Source organism: Podarcis muralis, chromosome 1 (genome assembly GCF_964188315.1).
Source record: "Podarcis muralis chromosome 1, rPodMur119.hap1.1, whole genome shotgun sequence".
NCBI classification, from domain to species: domain Eukaryota; kingdom Metazoa; phylum Chordata; class Lepidosauria; order Squamata; family Lacertidae; genus Podarcis; species Podarcis muralis.
In genome coordinates, this window is record NC_135655.1 from 31,778,778 (window position 1) to 31,801,051 (window position 22,274).

The following is a 22,274-nucleotide window of genomic DNA, read 5'->3' on the forward strand; positions in this document are numbered from 1 at the left end:
AGTCAAGAAGGCTAATGAATATTCATCAGCTCCTCGAGCCCCGGCGGGCCAGAGCATAGCGGAGCGCGCGGGTGGGTGGGTGCTCGGACGTGGCTGGCCGGGACTTTGCCCCTGGGGAGACACTCCTGGTCCGGGCGCAGCTCGCTCATGGCTCCCAGGGCAGCAGCGCCGGGAAGCGCCCGGTGAGCGCGGCTTCGGGTTGCCAGGGGCGCGGTGGGTTTGGGGTGCTGGGCGGAGGTGTGAGGGGATGGTGACCCCATTTATTAGGAATCAGGCTGCAGAAAAGGAGCGGAGGCTGCAGAGGGGCGAAAAACTCCCCATAAACTGCAGGGTCCTCTCGCCCAGGTACTCTGGCTTTGTTTTTGGTTTTTTTTAGAGATTTCTGTACAGTACCACCAAAATATTTTATATATATATATATATATATATATATATATATATATATATATATATGCTTTCGTAGATTTTCACGGGTACAGGAATGCAGGTTTTGGTGTCCTCGGGTGTCTTCCCGTGTAAAAGTTGGGGTGTCTAGGCGACGTTTCGACGAGGTCTCACTCGTCATCTTCAGGCTGGTGCTTTCGGCTTCTTGTTACTGGAACAGAGCAGGATCTCAGTGTTTGAGTTCCTATAAATACTGTTGAGGAGGTGTGGTGTATAGCCTCCAATGTTCTGGGCAGCCTGGGAACTTCCTCTCTGCCCAGAACATTGGAGGCTATACACCACACCTCCTCAACAGTATTTATAGGAACTCAAACACTGAGATCCTGCTCTGTTCCAGTAACAAGAAGCCGAAAGCACCAGCCTGAAGATGACGAGTGAGACCTCGTCGAAACGTCGCCTAGACACCCCAACTTTTACACGGGAAGACACCCGAGGACACCAAAACCTGCATATATATATATATATATATATATATATATATATGCATATATGTGTGTGCACGTGTTCGTATTTTTTTGGCGTGGCAGCAGCTAGACTTCGGAACTCCCTGCCTATTGATATCAGGGCAGGTGTTTTCACTGCTGTTTTGGGGGTCTGCTTAAAACATTTTTGCATAGACAGGCCTACCCAATATATGTAGGGCGTTGGATGTGTGTTTTAATCTGTTTTTAGTTCATTTTAATTTAGTTTTGAAAGTTTTAAATTGTTGTTTTTACCAACAATTTTAATGTTTAGTTCATTTTCGTAAACTGCTTTGAGAGTTCTTTTTTTTTCTTTTGCAGTTGAGCGGTGTATACATTTTTAGACGCAAAGAAGTAACTAGTGCTTAATAAACAAAATCATTCAAATAATCCACGCCAAGTTATGTAAACAGGATAATTAAAAACACCCTAAAGGTGATGCAACCCATTTTAAAGTAAAAGCCCAGCAAAAAAGGTGGGTTTCTATCTGGTGTCTGAAAGAATACAAAGGGCAGTTGCAGGCTGTCCCCCTTTTGGGGTGGGATTGAGTCGCATATCAGTAAATTCAGGTTGCACAATTGTAACTGATTGGGAGGTCTTGCGGACCAAATCCGCTTCCTCAGAAGATCAGACTTTTGTGATAAGGACAGTAAATGAGGAAAATGGACTAGGACGTTTGAGATAACTTGCTCTAATGCAACGTCATATCAGGCCCCCTGCAAACAGATCAGAGCGAATGCTCATTAAACATTGCCTAATCTCCCTGCAAACAAATCAGGATGAATGCTCAATAAATGCTCATCTGGAAGTACTTGTAGGAACTATCCCTGAGTTTGCCAAATTCCCCCCTTAAATCCATCTGAGTGGGTGGTCATCACCACACTCCTGTGGCAGTAAATAGGTAGTACACTTAAGGTGCTCAATGTGCTTCAGGTACGTTCTTTCTTTGTAATGTTTAAAACAGCCCTGTAAGGTAGGTCAGTGCTGTTATCTCAGTGTTGCATATGGAGCTGTAGAGGCTAAGAATCTATTGCCTAGCAAATTTGTGACCAATGTCGACTGAGACTTCCTGGTTCATAGCTCAGTCTGTTAGCTGCCTCACTACATTGCACTACACCTGTCAGTATTCATTGAAGAATGTGATACGCTACCAACATGTTTGAGATTACAAAAGTGTGGCTTGAGGGTGTTAAGGGGTGCATTAAGTGTTTTCAAATCTAGGTGAGGAATTATGGGGCACCTCTGGGATGAAGGGTATCCAGGAGGTTCAAATAGTATAATGGTCAATGCTAAGAATGCACATGGTACCCGAGATAGCTTAATGTGGATTATTTGCCCATTAAGCATGCTTTATAAACACTCAGCTGTGCTCATAATTATGTATAAATGTAGTAAGCAGTAGCTTTCACTGGAGTCTTTCTTACAGGTGAAATAGATATTCTGTTTGTGAGCACTTAACTGTGATTGATGGTGGTAATCATCCCAGATAAAAATATAGGGCCTGATTTAATTAAATAGTCGCAGCAGCAGGAGCCAGCACAACAAGGCCCATTAGTACAATCGGACTTCCCCCTTCTCCCTCCCGCCCCGGCCAGATTGGCTCTGCAGGGCCAGAAGAACCCCCAGAATAACAGCAGGCAGGAAAAGGAAACATGGTTCTGCCTGACAAGCTGAAATGCTTTCCCAGACAGAATGATTGCAATTGTGCAATGTTGAATTGTACCCACAGACTCCAAGGATATCATTGGCCTCATTCAAATTCAGTACTTGCTCTTTACCAACAGGTCCCAGCGTGGGTTACAGCAATTTAAAATTCAGAATTAAACAGCTAAAATAGGGTGGGACCTGAAAATACACATCTCAGATGTCAAAGACCAAGGCAAAGAGCATTTGCTGAAAGCTGTATAGTGAAAAAGCAAGAAGAGGAGACAAGAGTTAGGAAGAAAAGATGGAAAGGAAATTAGGAAAGAGATAAGCTTTGGAGTTGAGAGGGAGGTTATGGGAGTTCTGGGGCTATTGTATGACTGCTATGAAACCTAATCATGTTTAGGTTTAGAAGACTTGTAGGTGAGACGCCCAGGCTAACGCAAAGAGAGAATGAGATCCCTCAGTAAGGCCGTAGGGCAACCACTGAAAATAACGAAACAGAAACAAGAACTCGGGACACAATGGTGGTATTCACAGGACAGTCACTCCCATGTGCTTAGGAAAGAGGAGCTGAAAATAATATTTAAAAAGCAAAGGAATCAAGCTTAGGTATTCATCCTTTCATATCTCCCATGAAGAGTTTTGCATCTCTCAGCAAAACCCTCCCAGTGAACTATCAGAAAGTAACAATGACATTTTAACTTACAGTTTGAGCACAGTTTGGCTTATCTGTTTATTTCAGCTACTTAAAAGAAAGTTCTTCTCGTTTCAGTAGTGTAAGTAGAATAAAACTAGTAAAGGTGGCAAATCTGTTTGGAACATTTCCTTAGATGCTGGTGCTGCAGGTTTCTTGCAGTCGGAAGTAGGAAAAGTGTGTGATGCAGGGAGGGAGTTGCGGCAAAGAAGTTTAATTTATGGGAAGCTTAATTTAAGCTTCAACAAATTAGTTGAAAGACCAACTAAGATATTTTCCCAAGGAGAAACAAATTATCCCCCCATTGATCCCTGCATTTGCTTAGGAAGACAGCTGTGTGGTGCTCTTTTTGTTACTGTGAAGAATTATAATTTTTTCACATATTTTATTTTTCATTTATTTATTGCACTTCTATCCCACCTTTTTATTCATGGGGCTCCAGGTGGCATACACGGTTTTCCTCCTCATTTGTTCCCCACAACAACACTGTGAGAGGTAGTGACTGGCCCAAGATCACCCAGTGAGAGCTTCATGGCTGAGTGGGGATTCGAACCCTGCTCTCCCAAGTCCTAGTCCAACACTCTAACCACTACACCACACTGTCTCTTTCCAGCATACTATGCACTAAGATCCTGAAGGAAGGATAGCATACACATCAGATGGTTAAAATTCCACATGGCTCTTCCTTGTCTGAATCTACCCTTAGATTCCTTCCTGTTATGGACTCAGAACCCACACAATGAGCTCTGGGTTTCTTTTCTAGAGCACTTTAGTACATTTCCAACTGAGGATACACCTCTGGCCTTCAAAGAAAAGATCCATGCTAACAGAGAGGATTCTTCATTATTGCCGTAGGGTAGGTTACAATTGGAGTATCGGGGTGAAATCTCTCCCATTCCTGTTTTCAGAGGGCGATTCCAGAATTTCATTTGGTTACAGCCAGTCTGAACTGAGCAGACCTTTGTGTGTGGTTTGCGTGCTAGCTCGATAACCTGGCTGTTTTTGAATCTGTTCCTTCCAGGCCTCGGCCCCAGCTGGACCGGCAGTTCCTCCAGCGTTTTCTGAAGATCCAAGAAATTTTATTTCCTGCATGCTGCTCCAAGAATGCACTGATGTTCCTAACCTTGCTCATGGTTGCTCTGTTGGGTAAGTGAGTCGATGGCTAAGAAGGATGATATCAAGCAAGTCCTTTTGTGATGTTCCAGGACTCTTGTCCATGTATATGGGAGCACCCTTGGAGTTCATCCCTTTTCTCTTCCCCACTCTTTACCTCCCCTAGAGCAGCTGGTCATTTACCAGGTGGGATTGATTCCCAGCCAGTATTATGGAGTTCTGGGGAACAAAGACTTCCAAGGATTCCAGCAAGTGACAGCAGTTGCACTGATTCTTATTCTACTGAACTCTATGGTAAGTGAAACCTCTTCTTCCTACAAGGAGATGAGAGCGCATGCAATGCAATTGGTCATGGATGCTTTAGTGGAGATTCCTGCATTGTACAGGGTTGGACTAGATGACCCTTGAGGTCCCTCCCACATCTACAATTCTATGATCCCGTGATACTGCCTTGCTGTGCACATGTGTATCCTGAGGGCCAAATGACATGCTAGCTAACGACTAATCACACTTTTTAAAGGCGTGCTTAACACTGTCACTTTTATTTTGTTCATTTATTTTATTTCAACTGTTAAAGGTCTTCATTTTACAAATCACGTTTTTTGGGGGGGTAATGTTTCCATCGTGTGAAAGCTTTGGGCTGCTTTATTACCTCACAAAAGTGGCTATCCCCAGGGATGGTGCAGTTAAGCCAGGACATCAAGTCACCGATTCCAGCCATAGCAATTCAAAAGATTCTAAGGCACATCTTCATTTTGCGAACTGCCCTAAGATCTTGTGATAAAGGGTGACATAAAACAACAATAACAACAAGAGAGTAACTTTCTAACTCTTCCCTCGCAGTTTCTAAGCTGCGATGGAAAAAGCTAATCTGGCTTGGGCCTCAGCACTGCTTTCTGGCCACTCTCTGTTCTGGAAGGTGCTGTTTACTGTAAACCCGCCTGGACTGTTAGCTGTTGTGAAGAGCTCTTTATGTCAGCAGCCGGACAAGGGGGGGATTCATCTAATGCTTTAAATCAGTTGCTTTGAGCAGAGGATGCCTTCAGACTAGAAGACTTTATTTGGGTCAGTGTGTTCATGCAATCCATGGCTGGGGAATCTCTGGGCTGCGGGCTAAATTAGCCCCACCAATTTCGCATGCCCATTCCATTTGTTATCGGTGGGGCTTATATCTCACGCTGTTTAAATTTGGTGCAAGCCTGCTGGGATTGGCTCCGCTCAGGAAGGTGGGAACATACCCACTTGATGTCCTATGACATCGTAAGTGCAGTTGTTGGACCACAAGAGTAGTCATAAATGCTTTTCTTGCCTTATTCTCCTCTCCTCTCCCCATTGTGAGTCTCACTTCTCTCTCTTCTCAGCTGAAGAGCTTTGACCAGTTCATCCGCAACCTGATGTATGTGAGCTGGAGGAAGACTCTCACAGAATACCTCCATGGCTACTACTTTCAGGGCCAGGTGTATTATACCTTGAATATTCGGCATGAGGAAATCGATAATCCGTAGGTGGCTGGACATGATTTGAGCTCCTCCTGGCACTTTCTGGCATGTTTTGTGCACCCCTCTTCCTTGATGAGGGCTGGCTTTGTTGCTCCCCATATATGTTGACCTGCTTTGTTTTTCTCTCCCTAGGGCAGAGCTTTCCAAACTGTGTTGCAACACACTAGTGTGTCGGCTGCAATGTGTAGGTGTGTCACACGAATGCTCCCCATGCTCCTCCCAGGGCTGGAAAGGGGTTAACTTAACCCAGGCATCCCCAAACTCTGCCTCCAGATGTTTTGGGACTACAGTTCCCATCATCCCTGACCACTGGTCCTGTTAGCTAGGGGTGATGGGAGTTGTAGTCCCCAAAACATCTGGAGGGCCAAGTTTGGGGATGCCTGGGTTAACCTCCCGTTTGCTAGGAAAATTGAATTACTGAGTCGCAAAATGATGCATGTCTAAAAAGTGTGCCACCAACATGAAAAGTTTGGAAAACTCTGCTCTAGGGAGCCATGGGCTTTTCTTTAGATGCACAGGGAAGTAGTTTGAATATCCAGCCAGATGGGCGGGGCATAAATAATAAAATTATTATAATTATGATGATGATGGTTACATTTTGAGTACATGCTCTGTGCTCCAGCCACTGGGTTTTAGCCAGTGTTAGTCCTGCTCAGAGTAGACCAACTGAAATTCATGGATGCAACTAACATTGGCCCAATAATTTTAAAGGGTCTACTCTGAGTAGGGCATAGTTGGCTGCAACCCACCAGGCAAGACTCAAAGCAATAGCTGTGTTAGCAGAAGTCGGCACAGTGTGTCCCACTAGTGCTACAGGGCTCCTCCCACTGAATGTCCCAACCATTGGCTTGAGTGGGGGTTCAGGAGAACCCCCCAGAACAGCACATAGGGTGGGAATGGGGGATGGAATCAGTCTGGCAAGTGGAAATGCTTGGCCTGACAGATTGGACCCCCCCCCCCCCAGCACAATGCTGAATTCCACCCACTATATTTAAAACTAAAATGCAAACTGCAACAAACAAATGTGGGGTGGGTTTTTTGTCCATATCTAATTGGAGATGTGTATAGAGCAGGGGTCAGCAACCCGCGGCTCTGGAGCCGCATGTGGCTCTTTTACACCTTTGCCGCGGCTCCGGGATGGATACTAGCAAGGGGAGGAGGCACATTGTGTGCCCTGGCACTCCCCACTGTTTTAAATGTCGCAATGGTTTTGCGGCTCCCAGTTGTTTTTTCTTCGGTCCAAGTGGCTCTTTTTGTCTTAAAGGTTGCAGACCCCTGGTATAGAGGCTAACAATAGCAAGATGTGAAAGGGCTCCAGTTTTTAAACTATTGAAATTTAAACTGCTTTAGAGGACAGTTTCCCTGTGTTGCTTTAGTTTGCAGTTTTTGAAACGCTAGAATCACATTAGGACACTAATCGCTTGAGATTCTAGTTCCCTTGAGAAGTTTTGGACTACATCTCCCATCAGGCCAGGCCAACATGGATGATGGGATTTGTGACCTTGCAACGACTGGATGGCACCAGGTTAGGGGAGGCTGTTGTTTTATAAGACAAAATGGACCTGCTTGTGAAAAGAAAATTGAAGTGTACTGATAACTGGATTAAAGTACAATTTGATTAAAGTACAGGCTATCTGACATTGTGGTGTGATCCTTGGGTTGCAGCACAATTAGCATTTGCTTTGTTCATAGTATGGAACAACTATAGGTGCAATTCTGTAGCTGTTTAGATAACTCGCAAGAGATGGTTAAGGTTGGAGTTGCAAAGGGGAAGCTACAAACATAATGACTTTATTTGACTTGACGTTGTGCAACAGGAATTCTAAAAATGCAGCTTTTGGTTCCTGAAAACAACCAGCAGTTGAATTACTCCAATTCTTGGGTAATGTCAACTCAGCAGTGATTGCAGCAAACTAATACAAAAAACAAGTGCTTGTATAGAGCAGTGGAATCAGTGCTCTGCTGGAGGACTCTAATATTTGAGGAAGGAGAAGATGGAGTGTCCCAACAAGAAGGTTTATAAGATAAGGCTGGAAGGCTCCCCATTGGGGCTGTTGTAACAGCTGATTTCTTGCATGCAGCAGGAGGTTGAATAATAATAATAATAATAATAATAATAATAATAATAATAATAATAATATATTATTTATACCCCGTCCATCTGGCTGGGCTTCCCCAGCCACTCTGGGCGGCTTCAAAAAAAATATTAAAATACTGTAATACATCAAACATTAAAAGCTTGCCTAAACAGGGCTGCCTTCAGATGTCTTCTAAAAGTCTGGTGGTTATAGTTCTCTTTGACATCTGGTGGAAGGGCCGGTGCCACTACTGAGAAGACCCTCTGCCTGGTTCCCTGTAACTTGGCTTCTCACAGTGAGGGAACCGCCAGAAGGCCCTCGGTGCTGGACCACAGTGTCCGGGCAAAACGATGGGGGTGGAGACGCTCCAGTGTGGTGTAGTGGTTAAGAGCGGTAGTCTCATAATCTGGGAAACCAGGTTCGAGTCTCCGCTCCTCCACATGCAGCTGCTGGGTGACCTTGGGCCAGTCACACTTCTTTGAAGTCTCTCAGCCCCACTCACCTCACAGAGTGTTTGTTGTGGGGGGAGGAAGGGAAAGGAGAATGTTAGCCGCTTTGAGACTCCTTAAAGGGAGTGAAAGGCGGGATATCAAATCCAAACTCTTCTTCTTCTTCTTCTGACTGACTTTGAGATCCCTTCTGACACTGTGATTCTGTTCCAGTAACCAAACTGGTATTTTTCCCTGCTGTTGTTTAGCATTGATTTGCAAGCTAATAATTTTAAAAAGAAAATACTCCACCAGCCTTAAAACTGCATAACTGCCCAGCTCTGATTCTGTGTGGACGAACTGTTCTGTTCCTAACATGTTAACTTTTCTTATGCTTTGCTCTTTCTGTCATAGCAGTCCATGCAAATTTAAATATCCTTTTTACTGTGCAGAGATCAAAGAATCAGCCAGGATGTGGAGAGGTTCTGCAAGCAGCTGAGCTCCATGGCCAGTAAGCTCATCATCTCTCCCTTCACGCTTGCTTACTACACCTATCAGTGCTTTTACAGGTAGGGGCAGTCTTCACCTAGGGAGAGGGATGACCACATGCTTAGGGGCAGCTGTTGTCCCAGCTGGAGTACAGCATAGATGAGCCTCTAATATATTAGAAGGCAGCCTTCCGCTGACAGTTTAGCTAATCTCTCTCCATTTCTCTTGCCTAGCACTGGCTGGATGGGCCCAGTGAGTATTTTTGGATATTTTATCATGGGCACAATTGTTAACAAGATCCTAATGAGCCCCATTGTTTCAAAGCTGGTGCAGCAGGAGAAGCTGGAAGGTGATTTCAGGTGAGTTTATTCAGCAGGTCTCATGATCAGTTTGACCCTGAAAATAGCGATAGTCTGAAATGATGTGTGTGACACTGTTCTTTTCTCGTTTGCTGGTTGTGATTTGTGTTAAGAGAATCCTTTATAGAAGTCTTCTTAGGATATGAACTTCCTGATGGCTCACAAATGGAATGCACTTTGCAAACCAGATAGGCTGCTGCTGCTGAGGATAATAATAATAATAATAATAATAATAATAATAATATTTTTTTATTTATACCCCGCCCTCCCCAGCTAAGGCCGGGCTCAGAGCGGCTTACAAGCAATAATAAAAACAAGATGAATGATTACAACTTAAAAACAAAAATAAAATACAACATTAAAATAATGGAACATTAAAATATTAAAATGTAGCCTCATTGCAGGAGGAGAAGGAAAAGAAAAAAGAAAGAGAGGGAGGGAGGGAATCAAATTGGCTCCAAGCCAAAGGCCAGGCGGAACAACTCTGTCTTACAGGCCCTGCGGAAAGAAATCAGATCCTGCAGGGCCCTGGTCTCATGAGGATGTTCATACACATAAACCTGGCTGTTAAGTCCTTTGCTGTCTCTTGCTCTAGTAGAGTTCTGTGTCTGCTCTCCAGCCTAAGTGATGTATATGGTTTGGGGAAGAGCCCATGGCTCAGTGGTAGAGCATCTGATCCATATGCAGAAAGTCCCAGGTTCAATCCCTCGCATCTCCAGGTAGAGCCAGGATAGATCCTGTGTCTGAAACCCCAGAGAGCTGCTAGCAGTCAGTGGTGATAATAGTGAGCTCAGTGGACCAGTGGCCTGAGTCATTCTAAGGCAGAAATGAGAATGGGTTTTACAGAGACGATGATTGCTCAATCCCCAAAAATGACCATTGAAGCAAGTGTTTTCTGGAATTAACAGGTTTAAGCATATGCAGCTACGAGTGAATGCCGAATCTGCTGCTTTTTACAGGTAAGTAAGTGGACGTTTCACTTTTTAGTATCTTTTTTCCTGTGACGCCTTTGGTTCCTGCGAGTATTGCACGGTGTGTGTTGAAGTGTATCCCACAAACATCTTGGATAATTAGCATTTCTTCCCATCTCCTGTTCCCAGTTGGGCTCCACCTTGGTGGTGTTCAGGTTTGTTTGTTTGTTTGTTTGTTCTTTGTTCTTTGAAGTGTAAGATTAGTAATAATAATAATAATAATAATAATAATAATAATAATAATAATAATTAATTTATTTATACCCTGCCCATCTGGCTGGGTCCCCCCAGCCACTCTGGGCGGCTTCCAACAAAACACTAAAATACAATAACCTATTAAACATTAAAAGATTCCCTAAACAGGGCTGCCTTTAGATGTCTTCTAAAAGTTTGGTAGTTGTTCTTCTCTTTGACATCTGGTGGGAGGGCGTTCTACAGGGCGGGCGCCGCTACCGAGAAGGCCCTCAGCCTGGTTCCCTGTAACTTGGCTTCTCACAGTGAGGGAACCGCCAGAAGGCTCTCGGCGCTGGACCTCAGTGTCCGGGCAGAACGATGGAGGTGGAGACGCTCCTTCAGGTATACTGGACCGAGGCTGTTTAGGGCTTTAAAGGTCACCACCAACACTTTGAATTGTGCTCGGAAACGTACTGGGAACCAATGTAGGTCTTTCAAGACCGGTATTAGATGGTCTCGGCAGCTGCTCCCAGTCACCAGTCTAGCTGCTGCAGTATTCATTATCTAGTAGTATTCATCATTACATAGGTCACTTTGATAATTTGGCTAGATAGCAGGATGTCTGTCCATTCTGTTCTCTATTCTCCACCCACACACCAGTTCACCCATTGTTGTTGTTTGTCGGTTACTCGGCTCACAGAACACCCCACAGTTATGAAAGCAAGAAGAGGAGGCATAACACCAACAGAATAGGGTGGGGGGAGAAAGGCAAGCAGGAAAAAACAGAAGAAAAACAACACACGCCATGGCTGCTTTTTGCCACATGAGGTCACTGTTGTCGTTGGAAATCTCACAAGAGTTCAGAAAGTGTGGATTAGCTGTATCAGTTGGTTGTCTCCTCTTCACACACTTTCCTGGGAGAAGTTGTATTCACGCAGCAACCAATCGCCACCATCCGTTTCTCATCCTCTATATGCACATACATGCATCTTACCCCAGGGAACTCTAGGTCCGTGGGAATGATCACTGTACAGACTGACTGTGCGCTACTGTCCTGCTTTTCAGAGCTGGGGAAGTTGAGCACATGCGAACCAACCGCAGGCTGCAAAGCCTCCTGCAGACCCAGAGGGAGCTGATAGGCAAGGAGCTGTGGTTGTACAGTAAGCAGAACTGGTTTCCTTCATCCCCTCCTTCACTCGTTACACAGAGAAGGAAGCTTCTAGATTTCTGACGTGCAGAAAAGACATTTGGGAAGTGGCTGTTCAAATGGGAACAGAGAACAAGTTGATGAACCGATGAGGGAGAAAATGGGTTCTACTGGAATCCAGACCAAAATGGGGTCATTCTGGACCTTCACAGGAGTGCCTAAATAGGCCGAACAACAAGGCCTTGAGACTGAACTCTGGGAAAGAATAGTAGCAGCAAGAAAGTAGGCCAAGCAGCGCTTGGGCCTCGTGGATTTTGCTATCTCAGGCTCTGTCTGCCAGAGGAGCTGTCTAAACATTTTATTATTGAGTATTGAGTGCTGAACTGAAATAGATTGTCCTTCTAACTGACAGTTATTAACTCGAGTAGTACTGTTAACTGGCTTTGTTTCCAGAGCATATGTTCCTGATAAACTTTTAAAACATAACACAAAAAACTGTGTAGATGTAATAATGGAATACTGAATGGTTTAGTTTATGTAAAATATGTAGGGATTTATGATATGCAAAATGAACCATGGAAAGAGAAGGGAAGTCATTGGTATTTTAAGGATGTTTAAATGAGTATTTTAAATTGTAAAACAAAAAATGTAATAAGAATTATACACACACACACCTGTGTAGATGGAGGTCCTAGATTAACTGATCTGCCGGCCTTACCACTGTATTGTCTTTTTTCTGCTTAGTTGGAATCAACACTTTTGACTATCTGGGCAGTATCCTGAGTTATGTGGTGATTGCTATTCCCATTTTCAATGGAGTTTACGCTGATCTGGATCCAGCAGGACTGAGCTCTTTGGTTAGCAAGGTAAGCTTTTTGCAGCATCATAGCTCGGCGCTAGAGCACATAATGTTTTGCATGCAGAAGGTCCCAGGTCTAATATTCCTACACACTGACCTGTGATGTCCTGTAGGCTGTAGTGCCAGGAGTAACATTTCCTCCGTGATCTTACTGGTCTACAGGGAAGAAATTGGTCCTTCATTTAACCTCACCATGCAATACAGTCATTAAATTCACCATGCAATACAGTCATTCACATAGATGCCTGCACCTGTGTACAGCATAATGTGTGAATAGCCTTCCTGCTGGGAGTTTGCAGGTACAGGGCAGCAAGCTTATCGCGCAGAAAGTTAAAGCAGCAAATCTGTCATGGCATGAGATCCTTCCCTCTGTAAACTAGATGCGGCCTAATTCAGTCCTGGGAGCGAGCCTGCCATAACGTAATCCATTTAGCCCAACCAAACAGTCAGGAACTAATTGCAGAGGGATAAAAATAGCTGAGCCTGGCATTCCTCACTGTGCAGCAAGAGGCTTCTTTAGAACAGGTCTGGCAGCCTCGTGGGAGCAAAGGTGGACCTTGGCAAGATCAGCCTGAAGCTAGATTGGAAAAGCTGTAGGCTGCTCTGTGTGTGTGTGTGTGTGTGTGTGTGTAAGCGTATGTATGAGGGATGCGGGTGGCGCTGTGGGTTAAACCACAGAGCCTAGGACTTGCCAATCAGAAGGTCGGTGGTTCAAATCCCTGTGACGGGGTGAACTCCCGTTGCTCGGTCCCTGCTCCTGCCAACCTAGCAGTTCGAAAGCATGTCAAAGTGCAAGTAGATAAATAGGTACCTCTCTGGCAGGAAGGTAAACGGCATTTCCGTGCGCTGCACTGGTTCGCCAGAAGCGGCTTAGTCATGCTGGCCACATGACCCGGAAGCTGTACGCCGGCTCCCTCGGCCAATAAAGCGAGATGAGTGCCACAACCCCAGAGTCGGTCACGACTGGACCTGATGGTCAGGGATCCCTTTACGTGTGTGTGTGTGTGTGTGTGTGTGTGTATACACACGCACACGCACACTATTGCAATCCTTGGTCCTCTAACCATGTTAGGGCTCATTGCTTTCAAGCTCTTAATTGCACTAAAATTTCAAAGCCAGTTTGGTCTATAATCTATATATATTAAAGTACAGAGGCCAACGAGCCTTCTGTTTCAGAGTAGCTTTCTGTTAGGCAGCGGTCCCTGTGTAAAGTGTGCCTTGCCTCCTATAATGTGCCAGTAATCCAAGCGGCCTAAGGTTACCAGATTTTTTTCAATGAATCCGGGGACACTTTTCAACTTCAATGGATTTTGTATGGGGACTGATTTGTAAATCCGGGGACTGTCCCTGGGAAACGGGGGTGTCTGGTAACCTTACTAGTTACCAAATAGTGGATTGGAGAAGAGGGATGCTCTTCCGAGGCAACCTCAATAGGCATCTTGCCCCTGCAGCCTTGAAATGTGAGGAAGGAGTGTGTTAATTCATTGGTGACTCCCTAACCCTAAGGTCTTATTCCTCCTTGGCTAAGTGTCTTTCTTCAGTCTAGCCCTCCGTTTGCTTCTCCCTTGCTGGCTTACTCAGCGAGAGCCCTTTGTAGCTGAGCTCATGCATGCGTACTTGCTGGTGAGTGAGCCAGGTACCAGAATCCCTGCTCCCTGGGGCAGCTGTAGTTCCGTGTTACTCGTTTGCAATAAATCAGTCAACAAACCTGAGAATCTCAGTGCTTCTCTTTTTGCCTTTACCCTCCTAACTGTGGTCAGTGTTTGCTGAAAGCTTAGAAAACAACAGGAGGCTTTTGCAGGTGGCTTGAACAGATTCCTGCCATTACCCTACCCACCCACCCACCCCAAGTTTTATTTTCCTTTACCAAAAATGGCAATCATCCTGCTAAGGTTTTGCAAAAATTTTGACCCATGTACAGTGGTACCTCGGTTTAAGTACTTAATTCGTTCCGGAGGTCCGTACTTAACCTGAAACTGTTCTTAACCTGAAGCACCACTTTAGCTAATGGGGCCTCCTGCTGCTGCTGCGCCGCCGGAGCACGATTTCTGTTCTCATCCTGAAGCAAAGTTCTTAACCTGAAGCACTATTTCTGGGTTAGCGGAGTCTTTAACTTGAAGCATATGTAACCTAATGCGTATGTAACCCGAGGTAACACTGTAATTGCTTTTGCAAAATGATCAGCCCACCTCAGGGATCAGATAATGGTCAATTCTGCTACCAGCCGGGGAGACAAACCACTCCCCCAGCTGATTTTGAGGCATGAAGATGTGGAAGCTGCTTCTGGTATGTTTTTGCTTCCCAGCCCTTGCTAACGCTTGGCTTGTGTGTGATTTGTCTTGCAGAATGCCTTTGTCTCGCTTTACCTCATTGGCTGCTTCAGCCAGCTCATTGACCTCTCCACCACTGTGTCTGACGTAGCTGGCTATACACACAGGTAAGTCCTCTTGCCTGCTTGAGGGGCACCCATGTCATAATAGTGAGGGCCTGTGTGTGCTTCTTATGGATCCATCAAAGGTAATAAACAATGCAGGAGACTCCTGTGTCCCAGTATGGGTGCACTAAGTCGCTTTTTCTTCAGAGGCATCTTCAAAAGAAACAAACAAGGAATCTCCTTTCCCCATTAGGCATAGAATGTCAAATATATTTTGTTATAATCGTTGTGTCTGCTGCAGCGGAGAGAATCTGAAATTTTCCTCTCAGATCAATTAGCAGGCTGGTATTTCAGCCCATGTGATATTTGTGTTCAGACTATGTACGTTAGGTGACCATTACTATCCTGCAAACAATAATTCACTGCTTACCAGGTTTTAGTAATATGTTCATAAACCTTTTTCTTTTCCCTTGTGGAGATTAGGCTTCTGGGTCTTGTCATTCAGGCTAGTTTCTGCTTTGGGGCATCACTGCTACTCCTTGATTACCAACTTTCTTGTGGTTTTTTTGTAGAATTGGGGAGTTGCTGGAGATGCTGTTGAAACTTTCCAGGAAGCAAAATGACTGTGACTCGCCAGGCAAATGGGAATTCAACAGGTGAGTATCTCTAGCTAACATCACGCATGGAACGACAGTTTTCCTGTTTTTGCTATGGTGTTTCTTGTACCACCGAGTGGGGGACCCAAAAGGCAGCCAGACACCTTGGCCACTGAGCTGTGATGTTTCCTTCTACTTACCTTTCCTCCTTTCTTGTGGTGGGGGCACTGATGCCATCAGCATTTCCAAAGAGGAGGTGGTCTCAAGCGACACAGCTTTCCTCCTGGAGAAAATATCTCTCTCTGCTCCCTCTGAGAAGCTGCTCATTAAGGATCTAAACCTGAGAGTCACACAAGGGAACAATCTACTGATCACCGGGAACACAGGGACAGGGAAGACATCTTTGCTGCGTGTCCTCGGTGGCCTCTGGGAGAGCAAGCAGGGTGAGTTCATCAGCCTCCCTGAAACATCCCTTTGGTGAAAGGGGGCCCTTGCAGCAGATTGGAGGGTGGAACACTGTTTCCCCATAGGTTTGTGAGGCAAATGCTGGATTTGGACTGTTCAGGAACCCAGATGTAGTCTCTTTCATGCTTGAGTTCTTAGTGATATTGCCCTCCCCAGTGCAGACTTAATGGTGGCCTTGGCCCAGTATACCTGAAGGAGCATCTCCACTCCCATTGTCCAACCCGGAAACTGAAGTCCAGCACCAAGGGCCTTCTGGCAGTTGCCTCACTGTGGGAAGCCAAGTTACAGGGAACCAGGCAGAGGGCCTTCTCGATAGTGGCACCCACCCTGTGGAACACTCTCCCATCAGATGTCAAAGAAATAAACAACTATTTGACATTTAGAAGACATCTGAAGGCAGCCCTGTTTAGGGAAGTTTTTAATGACTGATGTTTTAACATATTTTTAATCTTTTGTTGGAAGCTGCCCAGAGTGGCTGGGGAAACCCAGCCGGATGGGCGGGGTATAAATAATAAAATTATTATTATTATTTATTATTATTTATTCATGGCCACTGGCATGGACATTGCATGGCACTGCAGAACTAGGCAAACCACTGCCCCTTAGCCCCTATCTCTCTCTTCCCCTCTGCCACCCCAATATGGGGAATTATACCAGCCTGCTGTACAAGGTTGTTGTAGGAAGTATTGAGATAGCGGCCTTGGCACATTCAAATTGTGGCTTATTAAGCCAGGTTGTGCATGAGCTCCATGCACCCTTTGCTCCTTCCTTCATGCAAGTGGCAACATGAGCCAGACATGGGTTCGTATTACAGGCAGACTGGGAAGCTACAATTAATGGCTTTCAAGCGAACCAAGATATGAAGCCAAGGTTTAAAGTTAGCTTACAAATCTTCCCTGGTTTGAAAGCTTATTAACCATAGTTCCTGGTAATGGGAGGTTCTGGTTTCCTGTTGTTTCTTGGCTTGCTTCACCATTTGCACGAAAGGAGGAGCAAAGCAAGAGCGAAGGGGCACAGAGCTGGTTTATATTCTGGTTTATTAGGCCAGGTATGATTGCGCAGACTAGATCAATTCCAAGTGTTCATTTCAAGTTTGTTACCGAAGTGTTGGATCTTAGACTTACATCTCTGTGATTCCTTCTGCTTGGTCTCTGCAGGGGACGTCCACATGCTGACTTGCTTTGGCCCCCATGGGGTAGTTATCCTGCCACAGCGGCCATTCTTCACAGATGGGACCCTGCGGGAACAGGTAAGTGACCTCGGTGCCAGATTCCTGGGGGGGGGGGTGGTTCTCTGCTCACCCACAGACTAGTTTGGTAACAGTGGCAATTCTAAAAAAAACAACCATACCTGTTACAATTGCTGCAAGCTGAGTTGCCAGGAAATGGCCTGCCTTAATTCAATACATGGGGCCGGAGGCCTATTAATGTTTATTAGAAAGCTCTTAGCAGAGAGAGTATTGTGGCTGCTTCCATCTTTGTACGACTGTGGTGGAGACTCTCATTTGCAGCATGTGTCTGGTTTATTTGATTTAGGTGATATACCCTCTGAAGGAAATCTATCCAGTTTCGGGTGAGTGGAAATGCACTGGAACTCTTGTGCCCAAATGGGCTCAGATTGCTTCGGCTTTTCCTGTGCTTCTGCTATTCTCTGCAGTGTGTGTGTGTGTGTGTGTGTGTGTGTCTCCACGCTGCATGAATCAGCATTGCGCTTGCCTGGGTCGTCTTTCAGTAGCTTTATCTGTTTTCCTGCAAAACTTAGCTGAACCAAGATATTCATCGCAGGCGAGTGTTTGGTATGTGGAGTGGTGCAAAATGTCCATTCGTGTGCTTACTCGGCATGGAGGCTGTGAAGCGAAAGGAACCTTTCAGTTGGTTATATGCACCCATTAGGTCTTGCCCAAACTTCAGCTTGATCCAAGCAGTTTTCTGCTTGTCCCATGCTTTCTGGGCACAGATCCCAGAGGTTTTCTCTTTGCCCTGCCGTGCTTGCTTTCCCCAAGAAAACCCCCCCTTTACCACTGAATCGGAGCAAAAGGCGGTAAAAATCAGGTTTTCCTAGGGGAAAGCAGGACAAGCCTCTAATGTAGCAGGGATCAAATGAGTACTTTGCATGTGTGAAGCAGTCCTGGCGATGATCAAATGGTGCCCCTGTGGTGGAGAAAGCTAACTTTGTTTGGGCTGTCTGAAAGTAAAACTAATCTTTATTAGTGAAAATAAAGTTCTCAGACCAACTGGAGCCCCTAGGGAGACATGTTCTCTAAATAAAGCAATATAAAGAGGCATCTGTTCTCTGCTTCCAGATAGTCTGGAAGATCATCTGAATATAAACCAAATTAATATATGGTAAATAGAAGCCCGCAATTACTTTGTAGGTTGTCAGGCCTTCTGCTTTGCTTCTGTCTCAGTGATTACTAACTCCCCTATTTGGATTAAGTTGTTCCTCCAATAGATGCATGTTCGATTTCTCCAATTGCCTACATCTTCATATTGGGATACCTAAATTAAAGGGTTGGTGTGATATAAATCCAATGCTACCAAATGTTTCAACAATGTTTCAAAGATAGTTTTAGATTCCAAGAGGAATGCTGATTAAACCTGTTTGGTTTACAGTGGTGCCTCGCAAGACGAAATTAATCCGTTCTGTGAGTCTCTTCGTCTTGCGCTTTTTTCGTCTTGCGAAGCATGGCTATTAGCGGCTTAGCGGCTATTAACGGCTTAGCGGCTATTAACGGCTTAACGGCTTAGCGGCTTAGTAGCTTTAAGAAAAAGGAAACAAACTCGCAAGAACTCGCAAGACGTTTCGTCTTGCGAAGCATGCCCATAGGGAAATTTGTCTTGCGGAACGACTCAAAAAACGGAAAACCCTTTCGTCTAGCGAGGTTTTCGTCTTGCGAGGCATTCGTCTTGCGGGGCACCACTGTATGTTCATTAAAGTTTTTTAAGCAGATACTGAATAGTCACCTGTCAGGGATGTTGTAGTAGAAAATTTCCTGCATTGGCAGGGGGCTGGATTAGGTGATCTTCCTCCTCTCTGATTCTTTGTTGTTGCCAGTGTTGACACTCAGTATTATGGAGTGCCCTGCTGCTTGCCCCACACACCAACACCCATCTCAGTTTCCCTTGGAGTTTCCCTCTCCAAGATGACAACATCTTCCTGCTCCCAGTCTCAGTTTCCCTTAGGACTGCTATTCATCCCTGCCTCCGTTTCCCTTCCTCGTAATTTCCCTCTTTGTGACCCAACATCTCCACGACCACAGTGTTTTCTTCTTGAGCTTCCAAACCTGCAAAAGAGTCATGGTCTCTTCTCCCCCATATTTCCCACCTACAGCTTCCCACCAAAAGAACTACAATATTTCTTCTCCACCTCCTTCTTTCTGTCACCTGACAGAAAAAGCCTTCCTTGGTCTCAGGAAGAAAGAGGAGGATGAAAGTACTGTTCCTAAAAGTTCTTCCCATAGGAGATAGACTTCTAGAGTAAGCTCAGAAGATGTCCACCTGAGCTGAAAGTCCATCTGTTAATTGGCTTCCTCCCATTGTTGTGTACATTATGTGGTGATACATCCTATTGATAACTTGGCATGGGCTTCCACATGATATGTTTAGGTTTGAGCTATTAGCTTTTAAGATCTTCTAAAGCATGATCAAAGCAGCCAAACCAAGTGCAAAGAGGTCCCTGTCCCCTGCTGACCCATCTTCAGAGTGACCTCTCCCCCCCCCCCAGTCCTGTTATCATGAATGTAATTCCTTGCACAATAGGGTCTTCGGATGATGAAAGGATTCTGAGATTCCTGGAGCTGACTGGGTTGGTGAGTTACTGAGGGAATAAAGGATGCACTTTCTGTCCCAATTTGGGGATAGAAAGTGGCTATAAAAGCTAAGCAAGGTGCACTGTAAATATCTATGGATCATTCCTAAAAAGGAGGATGCTGGGATTGCCAGGAAGGCCCCCTGTTTAACCATGGAAGTTTGGATCAGTCCAAAGAGTAATGTGGGCTCCATGAATTCTGAGATGAATGTAGCTCTCAGTATGTGCTATCTTGTATTCCAAAGCCTGGGCAAGTATATTAAAAACTGCTTCCAAAGGTGAGCTCTGGCTCAAATTAAGCCCTGGTTTATGTACATCGTATGAGCAAAAGCAACAGAAGTTCTGATGACGATGATGATTATATAGAAGGCATGGGAGCAAAACAAACATGACAAGATGACACTAATTACCAGCTGGCAATGGGTGGGCAGGATTAAGACAGAAAATGTCCTTCTGGCTGTGTCCACCTGTTGACCAAGGCTGGAATAATTTGTTTTTCATCTTCTTTTTTATGCAGTCTGATTTGCTAGCAAGGACAGGTGGTTTGGACCAGCCAGTGGACTGGAACTGGTAAGGCTGCTTAGTGTGACAGTGGGGGTCCTGTTGTTTGCTGTGGGTCGGTCTTGAGCTGCAAGGTTGTTCTAATCACAGATTGTTTCGCCTTTGCTGCAGGTATGACATTCTGTCTCCAGGGGAGATGCAGAGGCTCTCCTTTGCCCGACTTTTCTATCTCCAGCCTCAGTATGCAGGTGAGGAAGGTATTTCTTTCTGAGTTCCTTAATTATGGGACTCCCTGCTTTGCTTTTTACCTTGACCACAGACAATCCCTGGATAGCTAGTGTTGATATGAGATGGAATGCTGTGCTGAAGAAGGTAGCACAAGGGCCATCGGCTACCTGTTGGCTACTGCCTGTGATCTCACTGGTGGCAGGCACCACAACTTCTAATCTATCCATCCCAATCTGCCTCAGCTTTGTAACTGGCTTATATTTTCTTGCTGGTTTAGAGGGTCAGAACTACCCATTGTACCAGCCCAGTATGTAGACAATGCTCAGGTTGCCTTTTGTAATGGAAAACAATGACTGGTGAACAGCTATCAGTTTGCAAATTTGTCCTGCTTTATTCAAGAGGAGACTTGGGTGGTGCCATATTGAGGGGATTCCCGTATGGGTGTCGTTGTTTTTTGCTTGCAGTGCTGGATGAAGCTACCAGCGCACTCACGGAGGATGCAGAGGATGAGCTGTACAGGATCTGTGCACACCTGGGAATGACTCTGGTCAGCGTGGGACATCGCAAGAGCCTGGAAAAGGTAGGGTGGTGTGGAGTCAATCTGTCTGAGCAGAACTGCTGGGACAGATAAGGGCTTATTTTCACGGGGCCAGTGGTGTGTGTGTGGATGGCAAAATCCCTCTTAAAGCCATAGCTCTCAGTTTCTGTACTTACTCTTTCATTTCAGTTTCACGGTTGGCGTCTGAACCTGTACGGAGAAGGTAAATGGGAGCTCAGCAGAATAAAGAAAGACTGAGCCACTCCCTGACTTGTCATGGACAACAGCAAAAAAGAATGCAACTAAGGCCTCAGCTGGGTCACATACCAAAGTGCCTTGAAATAAACACACCTTTTACAGGAAGCATGGATCTGAAATATTTCAGGACTTCAAAGCCAGCAGGTGCATTAAGGCTTCTTTGACCCAAAGGCCTCCAGCTTATGCTGTGAAAGAGCAGGGGGATTTAAACTCCTCCCCACCACACCTTGCCTTTCTGTATAAATGGCTACCAGTCCATTGTTCTGACTGCTGCGTCTCCCACTCAAGATCTCTCCCAGGAGGAAGGAAGAGGCCTTTGATGCTTCCATCCTTGCAACTTCTTTAAGTGAAAACAACATTGAAGCAGTGCTGGCAGTGAATGGAGCAGGATCCTTCTCATCTGAGACTGAGAAGGATGTATTTGTTTCAGTATTAGAGCTTCAGCCTCGTTGCCACAACCAGGAGCCTCCCTGTGGGAAGATCTCTGTCTCTGCTGTGCTCAGGGGGCTGCCTTGCTCTTGGCTGCCCACAAGTGCGAAAATACATGTCTGTTTTGGAAGCTTACCAGAAGCGTATATTATACACAGATTCCCCCTTCACCCGATGAACCTACTTTTGTTTAAATAAGCGTTCATTAAGGAGCCTGAAAGTGCTGGGGATCTCAGCCCTTCATACCACAACAGTGTACTTCAAGCTTCCTCAACCTCGGCCCTCCAGATGTTTTTGGCCTACAACTCCCATGATCCCTAGCTAGCAGGACCAGTGGTCAGGGATGATGGGAATTGTAGTCCCAAAACATCTGGAGGCCTGAGGTTGAGGAAGCCTGGTGTACTTCCTCCACATCTTTAGTTTCCATGGAGGCTCAGCATTTGAACCAGCAGAGCAGTTAGAAGGCATGTAATTGACAAGGCTGCAATACATTCAGTAATATTACATGCAGTAATTAATATCTGCAGCTGAGGCAGGTGTCCAGACGGACCTCACTGAAGTGTCTTATTGAGACAGATGGAAATGCTGTCTGTGGGCTGATGCCAACTGCAAGGTCTACTTTCTTTGGACTGATTTGGACTTTTTTATTGGATTAGAATAATAAAAGGGAAGAGTGACATGAAAGACAAAGCTTGAAAATGTGTGTGCTTGTCCT

General features: G+C 45.3%; 1 protein-coding gene across 4 annotated transcripts; it reads left to right on the forward strand.

Annotated features, from left to right (window-relative positions):
* Positions 1–40: 40 nt before the first annotated feature.
* ABCD4 (ATP binding cassette subfamily D member 4) lies at positions 41–22,258 on the forward strand. 4 transcript variants are annotated; one of them, XM_028719826.2, is made up of 19 exons: positions 41–182; positions 4,268–4,392; positions 4,526–4,653; positions 5,721–5,860; positions 8,817–8,933; positions 9,087–9,212; positions 10,121–10,171; positions 11,423–11,517; positions 12,249–12,370; positions 14,709–14,800; positions 15,310–15,393; positions 15,574–15,776; positions 16,956–17,047; positions 17,334–17,370; positions 19,557–19,606; positions 20,123–20,175; positions 20,278–20,354; positions 20,799–20,914; positions 21,062–22,258. In XM_028719826.2, exons 1-19 carry the CDS (start codon positions 148–150, stop codon positions 21,128–21,130), a joined length of 1,812 nt encoding a protein of 603 aa, XP_028575659.2. In that variant the 5' UTR covers positions 41–147; the 3' UTR covers positions 21,131–22,258. The 4 variants fall into 4 exon arrangements, with proteins under 4 accessions (XP_028575659.2, XP_077781763.1, XP_077781761.1 ...); XM_077925635.1 differs by lacking the exon at positions 41–182 and adding an exon at positions 232–345; XM_077925637.1 differs by lacking the exons at positions 41–182; positions 19,557–19,606; positions 20,799–20,914; positions 21,062–22,258 and adding an exon at positions 230–345.
* Positions 22,259–22,274: the final 16 nt, after the last annotated feature.

What these genes read in the sequence shown, in the direction of transcription:
- ABCD4 (XM_077925635.1), top strand. Translation starts at nt 248, where the DNA reads ATGGTGACCCCATTTATTAGGAATCAGGCTGCAGAAAAGGAGCGGAGG. An exon ending in GTAGCTGGCTATACACACAG is followed by an intron (nt 14,801 to 15,309) that starts GTAAGTCCTCTT and finishes GTTTTTTTGTAG; the next exon opens with AATTGGGGAGTTGCTGGAGA. An exon ending in TCCTGGAGCTGACTGGGTTG is followed by an intron (nt 19,607 to 20,122) that starts GTGAGTTACTGA and finishes TTTTTTATGCAG; the next exon opens with TCTGATTTGCTAGCAAGGAC.